This window comes from Triticum urartu, chromosome 2A (genome assembly GCF_056163025.1).
Source record: "Triticum urartu cultivar PI428250 chromosome 2A, HENAU_Tu73, whole genome shotgun sequence".
NCBI classification, from domain to species: Eukaryota; Viridiplantae; Streptophyta; class Magnoliopsida; order Poales; family Poaceae; genus Triticum; species Triticum urartu.
Genome location: NC_141874.1, coordinates 594,102,422 through 594,113,972, shown reverse-complemented (window position 1 = coordinate 594,113,972; position 11,551 = coordinate 594,102,422). Strand labels below are relative to the sequence as shown.

Sequence of the window (11,551 nt, the reverse complement as noted above, 5' to 3'; positions counted from 1 at the left end):
TCGTCGTTGTCGATGTCAGGGATTACTTTTTCAAGTGGGGCAAAGGTCAATAGGGCTTGATCTATCTCAGTTAATTTTACCATGTTCATGTCGAATGTGCGCCCTCCCTCTCGTCGCGAAGTCCGCCTGCTTCTTGAGTGATATGAATTTATTTTCTTTCTAAAATGTGCCAATATTTCTTTTGTATTGTATAAACATTTACAAAATGTCATGCATATAGTTTAGAAATGGACGGAGATTTTTTAAAAATGTCAAGAACAATTTTTTTAATGATATGAACATTTTCTGAAAGTTGTTCGAGTTTTTTCTTACACTGCTTGAACATTTTGAAATGCCCGATGAACGCTTTTGAAAATTTATGTAACTTAATTGTTGGAACATATATATTTAAAATATTTCAAATATATAAAAAAGTAGAAAAAAAATGAAAAATACGAATGAAATGAATAACAAATAGATATAACTAAAATAGAAAGGTAAGATAGGACATGGAGCTTCTACACCCGGGCTCAAAATGCTCCTGGGTGAACAGTAAATTTGAAAAAAAATAGAAAATAAATTAGGAAAATTGTGGAAAATTTAAGGAGTTTGGAGTGTATGCAAAAATTTATCACGAAATCACACTGGTGGATGGCTTGGTAAAAAAACAAAATTAATGCTTTTGGAGCTCTTATTTTTTCGCCACAACTTCCACCCAAGTAATTTCTTGACCAAATTTTGCATGCACAATAAATATTTCTTAAAGTATGCCAAAAATTCACAATTTTCTAAAAAAATCTTGTTTTTTTTTTCAATTTACTGCTCACACCAAGAGCATTAGAGCCCGGGTGTAGAAAGGTACTTTCAGGTAACATACCAGAACTTGAGGCGCGGCAAGGTATCGCCACGCAATAGGTGTCCGCAGAAAACGAGCCCCGAAGGCTATATATCCAACGCTTGCCTCAACGTGGTCCGTCTGGTCCAGGCCCATTAGCAGGGCTCGGAGGTTCTTTTTCTTCTACTAGCACACATGCCCGTGCGTTGCAACGGGAGATAGAAATAGCATCTCCATAGCCTAATAAGCATGGCTCAAGACCCGCACATGTGCGAACCAACCAGTGGTCCCCAGCCCACAAGAGTTCAAGTCCTAGACTTGACATTGGTGCTTGCATTTTCCTGGATTTATTTCATGCCTTGCAAAGATGTGCGTGTAGTGAGAGTAGATGTTCCCGTCAACTACGAAGGCGTTTGTGGTGACTTCATCAATCTCAAGATAATGTGCTGGTTCAGTCTCTCGGAGGTGCTCATAGGGGTAGTGTGTGTGCGTGCGTTCGTAGAAGTGAGTGTATGTGAGAGACTTTGATTGTACTACACCTTCCCACCCGTATGACACCTGTATGTGGTATGATTCCTCTTGTATGCATGAGTGCTGTGATTCTTTGTTGCCCGACAGCTAGGATACAATATGGTTTGATATTGTGCCCATGAGATTGCAACTGAGAGAAAACAATCTTTTTCATGTACCAAGCTCAATAAGTTCATTTAAAACAATGTTCAATATTCAATAATACATGAAAATGCATTGAATAAGCATTAATCCAAATATTTCATTTTGTGATAAAACATGACATCAATTGCATGTAGATTAAATATGTAGATAAGACATTGGGCGCTGCAATGGGTATAAAATAAATAAATATTTTCTTACAAACCTATAGAATAATTTATGATTAGTTTTGGTAGCCTTCTTACAAACCTGGACAACGCCGACGGCGGCCACAACATCTTAAAGAAAATCTTGAGGTATCTACGTGCATGACTAAAAAGAAACCCTTCTTAATTGCAAGGCCGACTCAACAAAAAATTATACTATGGATGCATGCGAACTCGGTCACAAAGAAATATATAATATGATCATGATAGAAACTTCCCTGCCAAAATAATTAGGGTTAATTATCCTTTTGCCCTCAGTGGTGTCCATGTATTCAGTTTTGCCCTCAGATGCGAATTCTGCTCAGTTTTGCCCCTAGTTCGTGCGCACCGACTCGTTCCGTGAACTCTGCCGTTTCCGTCAGGTCAACCTTTTGACTCGGCCCTTACAGGTGGGACCAGGCGACAGAGACGGCCAATTTTATTCAGACCGTTGCACGCGTGGCTTGTGGGACCCAGCAGAGAGCCGTTGGCGGGTGTGCTATATAAGCGGGCGACAACGGCGGTGACCACATCGACAGAGAGCACGACGATGACCACGGCGAGAGAGAGAGCACGACGGCGGGAAGCTAGCTGTGGAGGGCGCGGCGGTGGGAAGCTAGCAGTGGAGGGCGCGGCGGCGTTGAGATCCCCTTCGGCTCCGAGCTCCATGTCTTCCTCAAGCTCCCGCGCCACCTCGCGGATGCAGAGCCAGGCGCATGTGGACATGCCTGTCTTCGTCTATCCGCGGTGCCGGGCGGGCGTTGATCGGAGGGTTTCTCAGACACCGAGGAACCAGAATCGTCCGTTCTACGTGTGCGACGAGAATGGGGTAAGAATCGGGGCAATTGCACCATTTTCGTGGTCGGGATCTTTGAGCAATGGGTTAATCTGTTTGGTGTTCATGCAGGTGACAGGCTTCTTTCTTTGGGTCGATGCTCTGGCCAAGACTCCGATGAATGAACTGCAAGAAGAGCATGAAGTATGGTTGTGCATGCTGCCACGAACGGCAGTGGCCGCACCACGAGCTCCGGAAGAAGAGATGGAGGGCGAAGCACGCACTGACAAAGAGCTAGCTGTTGAGCTTAGGATGTTGAAGAAGAAGGTTAGGAAGCTTGAAGATCAAGCACTACCAATACCCATTTGCAAATACTTTTGGGCATTTGTAGGTATGGTAATCGCACTGGTTGTAATGTTGAAAATGTATGGAAAGACATGAATTATGGACGAATTTGTAATCTTGAAATTGTTTGAGAAATTCACCTAGTTTAAATGTCGGTTAAAGTTGTTTAAATGTTGAAACAAAAAGAGAAGAAGTGACCAACATTTAAATATGTTGGAAAAAAGAGAAGAAATTAGGAATTCAGAAACTTTTGATCAATGAAATGCAGCTCTCTGCTCTGCCTTTCTATCCAAAAAAAGGTTGCTCTTGGGCCAAATTCAGAGCGTAGAGCCAAGTGCAGGCTAGACTAATGTGCCAACTGCATCCAATTAGGCCCATTCTGGGGTTCTCTTGCGTATTTTTCTATTTTCTATTCTGATTTAATTTAGGCAGTAAACCATAATGCTGAAACTTTTTGTGGGAGCTAATTGAATTATTCTGGAGCCAAACAATTAAGGTTAGAAATTTTTTGGAGCTGTTAATTAATCCAATTCAAATACACCGTGATTTAAATCAAAGACCAAAATGTCATGGAAAATGTGCCTCAGCTCTGGTAGAGGTTTACGCCAGGTGCCAAAATAAATGAACATTTTTTAAGGGCATTACATTGAGAAAAACATAATTTGTCTAAAAAAATGAAGGGTGGAAAATGCACAAAAAATTGGTGCGGCTGGGGACTCAAACCCAAGACCGCATGGGTTTGTGGTGTTTAGGGCTGCGCTGGTAACCGCTAGGACAGATGACAAGACTTTGACATGGGTAGGGAAGGAAGGTATACATAGTGAGACTGTGAATTTTTTTTAAAAAAATAGTGAGACCGTGAATGTTTGCACATGCGTGAGAGTGGTTTTCCATTGTTTTGCACTTAAATTTTGGAGGGTTGGAAGGTTGAAAATGTATGTTGCACTACCACATGATTTTGGTCAGAGTGGCACTTGGTTTAGGATTAGAGTGGCACTTGGTTTAGGATTTAAAGGGAATAAATTTGCATGTTAGTTCATGACTTTTTGTTTGAATGAAACAGAGGGCTTCTCACCCCCTCCGATTTTCATTAATGAAAACCACAAGTTCTCAAACTTCATGACTTGTTTAGGGAAGAAATGATATGTTTGGGCACAGACATTTTTTAACACACATAATAAACCCTAATAACTTAGATAAGATGAAACACACCGTACCATTGCAATAACTTAGATAAGTTCACGGACAGTTCACAGACACATGACGAAACATGACACGACACGACACGACATAGAAAAGCAACAAAATAAAAAACGAAACATGACGAGCTTGACTCCGGGCTTGAACATCTTCATCTTGACCTTCTTCTTCCACCTTGGCCGCGCGCGCCCCTTCAACACCGTCTTCATCTTCACACCTCCTCCTCCTCGTCCTATGGAAGGGAGTGCATCTGGCCTGGAGCGGGGAAGATGCGCTCGTAGTTGGTGTAGATGTTGTAGACGGTGAAGAAGATGGCCTCGCAGCCGCACCAAAAGACTTGGCCGAGGAGCTCGCGCGCGTCAAACGGGTTGGTGAAGGTGACCGTGAGCAGTAGGAGGATGCCGCCGTGGTCACGAACCTCGTTGAGGGTGAACATCCTCGGCGAGCCCCGTGGGAGGTGGGCATAGCCGGCTCTGAGGAAGGCGCGAGTGAGTTCAACGGAACCCCTCCACCTTGAAATAGCCCACACACGGAGCTCCCTCTCCACAAGCACGCCCGGTGGGTAGCGCAGCTCCGGCACGACAGGCGGACGGTTGAAGGTCGGCCCGTTGAACTGCATCTTCACTTGGTCTCGCTTGGGGAGGGCTCGGTCGCTTGGGTGTTTGAAGTTGGAGAGGATCGGATCTGGCTTGTGGGTGGGAGAGGAAGAGAGACACCCCATTTATAGGCCTGTGGGTGGGAGAGGAAGAGAGAAAGGATGAGAACGGTGCGTGTGTGAATCCGGACGTGTGTGTGTATCTGTTACGTTTTGCACACTTAAATTTTTGCACGAAAACGATGCATGGGGCGCGTGCGTGCATCTGAATCACTGCATAGCTCTTTGACCGGGCGGTGCATGTGAATCGCCGCCCTGAACCACTGCACTGAACCACCTAGCTCGCCTCGCTAGCCTAGCTCGCCTAGCGCGCCTCGCTCACCTCGCTCGCATGCATGCACGTCGCCGCCTTCCGCGCATGCAAACCCACGTCGCCGCCTCCATGCATGCAAGGCCTGGAAAGGCTGAGACGGGCTATTTACTGTGGTCTCAGGCCCAGACAACGAGACGGCCCAACGGTCCATCCAGCGCGCCCGGTATTTGCTAAAAAAACAATCTCCCAGCCAATCAGATTGCATCTCGCGGATCGCTCCCCCCTCCTCCCCGCAGATTCCTTCTAGAAGGGTTAGATCGACGGCCCTTGATCGCCGCTAGGGTTAGATGAGCGGTCCTTGTTCAGCGCTAGGGTTAGCAGGGTTTGGGAGGGGTTTGGAGCAGTCAAAGCTATGTTTGACCAGATTTCAAATGAGCATAATAAATTAAATAAAAATTAGAAAAATAAAAAACCTGCACACATAGTCTTCTTATGTCATATACTAACGATTTAAGTTGATAAACAAGCTTTACATACATTTAAATGATAAGTTCATGTGTATTGTATGATATCCCGAGTATCTCAAACTCTCTTGTATGAAGTGAAGAGAAGTGTTTTGGGGAAATGAACATGAAAATTTCAAAAAACTAACCACAGCTTCATTTTGGAGTGACTAAGAAGGATCCAGGCTTAGTTTTTCATTTTGATGTTTTACACTTGTTTAAATCTTGGTCAAAGTTAAGTTTGACCAGAATCAAATGAGCAAAACAAATTAAAAAAATCAAAAAATGGAAAAACCAGCGCACATAGTCTGTACATATAGAATATATGTGTAGGAAAGTTATTTGGCTGATTTAGACAAGATCGAAAAAAACTTTGCTTAGAAATGAGGCCGTTTACCCTACCTTTGGACCCCTCTTTTTAGCACATTTTTCATGAAAATTTCAAAAAGCTCACCACAACTTCATTTTGGATTGACTAAGAAGTATCCAGGCTTAGTTTTTCATTTTGATGTTTTAGACTTGTTTAAATCTTGGTCAAAGTTAGGTTTGATCAGAATTTAAATGAGCAAAACAAAATAAAAAAAAATCAAAAAAAGGAAAAACCATGTGCTCATTCAAACATCATCCAACAGATATTTAAACATCATGTCAAACATACTTCTAACATAGGTCCAACATCATCCAACAGAAATACAACATGTCAAGTGATAAATGTTTCATAATACAACATCATCCCTTGTTCATAATGTTTTATAATTATTCATAGATAGCGTTGGGGCTTCTGTCTGTTCCTTGAGCTTCTTGCCATCACTTTGCTCCTCGTGCACCTTGTGCTCATTGTTTCTTCTCTTCTTCTCTTGGTTGTCAGTACCTTGCGCGTCTTCTTCAAACCTACCATAGAGCTGTGCAAAACATAAACGGTAATGAGATCATGTCAAGTGATAGATGTACAGTACTATTTGACCCTTGCAAGATTTACATACCTAGCAGAACTCACAACAACAGAAGGTTGATCACCATTTAAAGCCTCACTTGGATCATCATTTGGAGTCTCACTTGGATCACCATGATCACCATTTAGAGCCTCACTTGGATCACCATTTGGAGCCTCACTTGAATCATTATTTGGAGGATATTTTGGATCATCGTCAAAATCATGCGGCTGTTGACCATCATCATTTGGAACCTCGTCAAAATCCTCATCTGATGCAACCGGCTGTTGACCATCATTTTCATCATCTGTTGAGGCAACCGGCTGCTGACCAATATTTTCATCGAAGCCTTCATCGAAACTCTCTCCGAACGCTGGATATACTGTGTTATCACAATACTTACCAAAATGACCAGACCCACCACACCTTGTGCACTTACGCTTCCTCACTCCAAGTCCAGCTCCTTCGCTGCGAGGTCTGATTCGACTCTTTCTTGGTCTACCTGCTGCTCTCTTCAGAATTGGAGCGCAAAGCTTGAATCCAGGGTCCACCATGTCCCATTGTTGTTTTCCCTCCATAGCAGGCAAGGCATAAGCATATGTGGCTTTGAACCTTGCAACAGAGTAGTAATCATGCACATACTGCTGTATGTTCCCTGCTGGACCTGGGAGAGAAGTAATGAAAAACAAGGCATGAATGCATGGCATCCCAGTTATCTGCCATTGCCTACAACTGCAAGTTCTAGCTTTTAAATCCACTGGATATCTCCATTCCCTCTTCTCTTTATCCAAATATGATATCTCTGCTGTGGCACCCGAGCAAAGAGTCATGTTCATTTCCAAGCCTGTTGTCTTCTGCTTCAGTTCATTCATCACGGCAGGGATGATAATGTGGCCCATGAATTTTGCCTCGGCTATTCCTGCACGATAATGAAATTTCTGCATGTATTCTATCCTTATCCTGTCAAGCAAATCCACCATATAATGACCCTTTAGTTTCCAGATCATTGAGTTGAAAGACTCTGCTAGATTATTGTGCACATAGTCAACTTTGCTCACTTCACTGAATTGGCTTCTGGCCCATAACATGGAGTGGTGTGTTTCCAAGTATTCTTTTACTTTGGGATTCATGTATAACTGCCTCAAGTGGTAGTTGTGCTTCTTCACACTGCATGTCAAAGATGCTGGCCATAAATTGTCGGTATACACCTTTCCTTTGAATTTCTTCATGAAATTTGCAGCAAGGTGACGCATGCATTCCCTATGCTCTACTCCAGGGAACACATTGTCCACGGCCACTTCTAAACCTTTGCAGGCATCTGTATGAATGACCAACCCATTGGGATGTGCAATAGCCCGGCGGAGATTATGCAAAAACCAAGTCCAGCTCTCCTCAGACTCTGTCTCCAGCACACTATAGGCAACTGGAAATATAAAACTATGTGCATCAACTGCACAAGCTGCTACTAACTGTCCTTTAAACCTCCCTGTGAGAAAAGTGGCATCAATAGCCAAATAAGGCCTGCAGCCTGCCAAAAAACCCCGGCGACAAGCCTCAAAGCAGACAAAAACCCTCCTAAAGCATTCCTTGGTCTTTGTCACTCCCCTGAATGTGTACTCCATGGTGTGGTGATCAATATCTACAATACTACCTGGGCTTGTCCTCTCCACTTCACCTTTGAATGAATACAACAATTGAAAACTTTCCTGCCAGTTACCTTTAATAGAATCCATAGCATGTTGTTTACCATTGAACAACCTCATGTATGGTAAATCTATCTTGAACTTATCTTTGATGTTCTTCTGCAATTCCTTTGGACCCACTTGCTGGTTTTCTTTCACCCACTTCTTTACTTCTTCTGCCACCCATCTTGACTTGGCTCTACTGATTGTATCCTTCCTAAGGGTTGATTCCTGGCATGTGTGCTTAAAAGGGTTCACTTTGACCTGAACATTAGTGCTATTCCACATTTCAGATGCAAGCAACCTCCATGGACAACCTTCAGTCGGACAGTGCACTCTGTAACGTACTTGATCACTCTTGTTAACTTTGAAAGTACGTTCTACCTTGATGCAGTATGTCACAAGTGCATTTCTACACTCATTCATGGATGCAAAAATTGTACCTTCTTCCATATGAGGGTTCAAAGGGTCCCATTCAACAGCTGCAAGGTCTTCGTCCTCACCCATCGCGTCATCATCCACACGGACTGCATTGTGAGCCTCATCTTGATTTTCAGTCCGAGGTGCCCGTCGTAAATTCCGAATAACATCAGAATATAGCTTCTCTTCATCAACCCCAGAATTGTAGCCATCAGGCTCCACTTCAAGGGGGACCCTACTGCTGTTGCCCACACTTGTCGAGCCACCACGTCGTCGTGCACCAACTGAACTGTTCTGGCTAGAGATGCCATTACGACGACTTGGTTCTTCCCGAGATGTTGCACCCGCCATCCTAGGTCCAAATGCCTGCTCAAGCACATCAACTTGCAGCCTCACATGAAAATTATCTTTCTCTTTATGCCTAACAAACATGGTAGCTAGCTCTTCATCATTACTAACTGTCACCCAATTCTTTTTCCCATCATAGTATTTGTATACCACTTCATCAAGCAAACCCCAAGGATATTGGCTACAAATTACCTCCCCAAATTGTCTGAAACTCCAATTACTAGCCATTGGCAACCGATAATCAAAACCTCCTTGGTATTTCTTCTTATCCTTTGCATCGAACATGTATCGGTCCCTTCTAATGTGCACCATGAAAGCAAACCGCAACTCCATCCTAACCGGCAAAAAACAGAGACGCAATCAGCACACTAATTGGGCAAACCTACTCGAATCGAGTGTTCAAATGCACAACTAAGCTCAATCTAAACAAGAGGCGAGACTTACCCTCGGGAACCCAGTCGTGGACGCGGCGGATCTCCGGCCCGATGCCTGCCTCGCCAAATACTCCGGGGTCGCCGCTGCTCACCATTTCGCCCTAGGGTTCTTCCTCCTAGTTTAAATAGCTCCAGCAGCCCCCCCACCTTTGAGCGCTCCGGCCGGGCGCACGGAAGGAGGCCGCGCCGCGGATCGAGCAGGTGGCGGGCGCCCCACCCGTGGCGTCGCAGGAAGGTGGTGGGCGTCACAGGTAGCCGTGGAGCATAGGCGCAGGGAGGTAGCGGCGGAGCAGGCCATGCAGCTAGTGGCGGGGTAGGTGCTGGCCGCGGCGCAGGTGGCGGCGGCGGCGCAGGACAGCCGATCGGGCGGATGGGTGTGAGCTAGAATGATTTGGGGATTTAGTTGCACGTGCCTACATGTCAGCTCCGGACCCACGTCCACGCGGTCCCACGTGTAAGCTCCGGACCCACAACCACTAATGCCGGCGGACGGAATGGACTCAAATATGGCCGTTTGGCCTCGTCATAGTTGTTGTGCTCGGACTAGGGGCAAAACTGAGAACAATTCGCATCTGAGGGCAAAACTGAGCACATGGACACCACTGAGGGCAAAAGGATAATTAACCCAAATAATTATGATAGAAACTGACTACATTATCGTAGCCACTAAAACCTGAGTATACATTTGAAATTTACAATGACATAAAAACCACATGACGCACAAATTATAGGTGCGACAACCTAAAGCTAATTATCATAGTGTTGTATAATTTGCTATAAGTTTTGCTAGGCCCTAAAAGGACCATTGTGAAGATCCTTCAAGTGAAGATAACAAAGGACAAGGAAACACATTAGTTCTATTCCTATTATGGTATGCTGAAATACCTATTAATGGAAAATGCAAGAACAATAAGCATTCTTTCTGAAACTCTATGTTTATTCCTTTTAATGGCTGAGCCATTTTAACCGTTCGCACAGGTTAATGCGGCATAAACTGCTCAAACTTCAAGGTCAAGCAAACTACTGTTGCATGAACGTATATTTATTGATGCAACAGGAAGATTCAAACTACACAAAAGAATGTTTAGTAGACCTCTAAAAGGGGCTAGGACCTAGGAGACAATACTAACAACCAAGAAAAATACATTTACCGATCTGGCATGCAATAATTCACGGACAGAAGAACTCGAATAATATATTGACCGAGAAAAATTGTGTAATCTTAATAGATAAATTTTGCTAGTACAATAATCTGCATGGAAATGAAAAACAAAAATGCATTGTTCACAGATGTAAGTAGAGAGCAGCTGCAAGGAAATTTCAGCAAATTACCTCTTAGATATTATAACCCTTTTGAAAACCAACATTGATTTTGAGTTGCAATTCTGAAGGACCTGTATTAAGAAAAATGAGCTCAACAGGTTATTCCCGAGTTAAATGTCACAAAAATTATCATAAACCACTAACAATATCACAAGAAATAATTGAGATGGAAGTTCCACAGTAGGTGTCAATTTATGAGTCGTGGGTTCCTGTGGATCCCCATAGCTTCTTTCTTTGAACTATAGAGAGAAGACATGTCAATGTCCTGCTAGAACCAATTTGATCAGCAATAATGCAACTCCTCCACCCCAAGACAGGACCAGGTGGCATAGCCAAAGACGGTTTTACATGCCAGTTAATAAAACCACGTTTAGCATATATGGACATAACTGACATATGCATAGACGCAAGAATCCAGTAATTATGAATGGACTAAGATATTGACTAAGAGTCTTTTAGTGAAGACAAAGTGATATGCACCATTTATGGACACTAAGCTAACAATTCAAAATCAGATGGACTAAGATAGTGACTACTGAGCGTTTTACAGGAGAACAAGTGATATGCAACTTTCATGGACATTAAGCTGACAATTCACAATCTTTTTCAGGGCTACAAGAGAAAAACAAAAGGATATGTGACGGTTGAAGAAATTTAAAGGTTCTTAATGCACGTAGAATCTCATCTCCATTGGCCACAACCAATCTCTATCAGATCCTCTGCGACTAAAAAATCCACTGTCCAAACTCCAAAGGGACCTTCTGCCTCAAAACCTCTCTTCAATATAAAGTAGCATCGACAGTTTAGACCAAACATTGGGGCAAGCAGCAAGCCTCTTTATTAGGAAAAACTGAAACATCTTCTCCTTTGTATTGACTCCGAACAGAATTCAGAGACAGCGGCCCTGGTGCTCTCATCGCTATAATGTTTCTAGACCTGGCATTGCTGGGACCTTGCTGGATCTGAAGGACGGAGGAGCCGCTTCCTGCACCGACAGAGAAGGGAGTTGC

The 11,551-nt window shown here is 43.6% G+C and overlaps 1 protein-coding gene across 1 annotated transcript; it reads right to left on the bottom strand.

The window, feature by feature from the left end:
• Positions 1–6,162: 6,162 nt before the first annotated feature.
• On the bottom strand, positions 6,163–9,313 carry LOC147986126 (uncharacterized). Its single transcript, XM_087541887.1, has 3 exons — positions 9,225–9,313; positions 6,386–9,118; positions 6,163–6,304 (listed from the first exon to the last, which is right to left on the bottom strand). The coding sequence occupies exons 1-3, from the start codon at positions 9,311–9,313 to the stop codon at positions 6,163–6,165; spliced, it is 2,964 nt and encodes a 987-aa protein (XP_087398013.1).
• Positions 9,314–11,551: the final 2,238 nt, after the last annotated feature.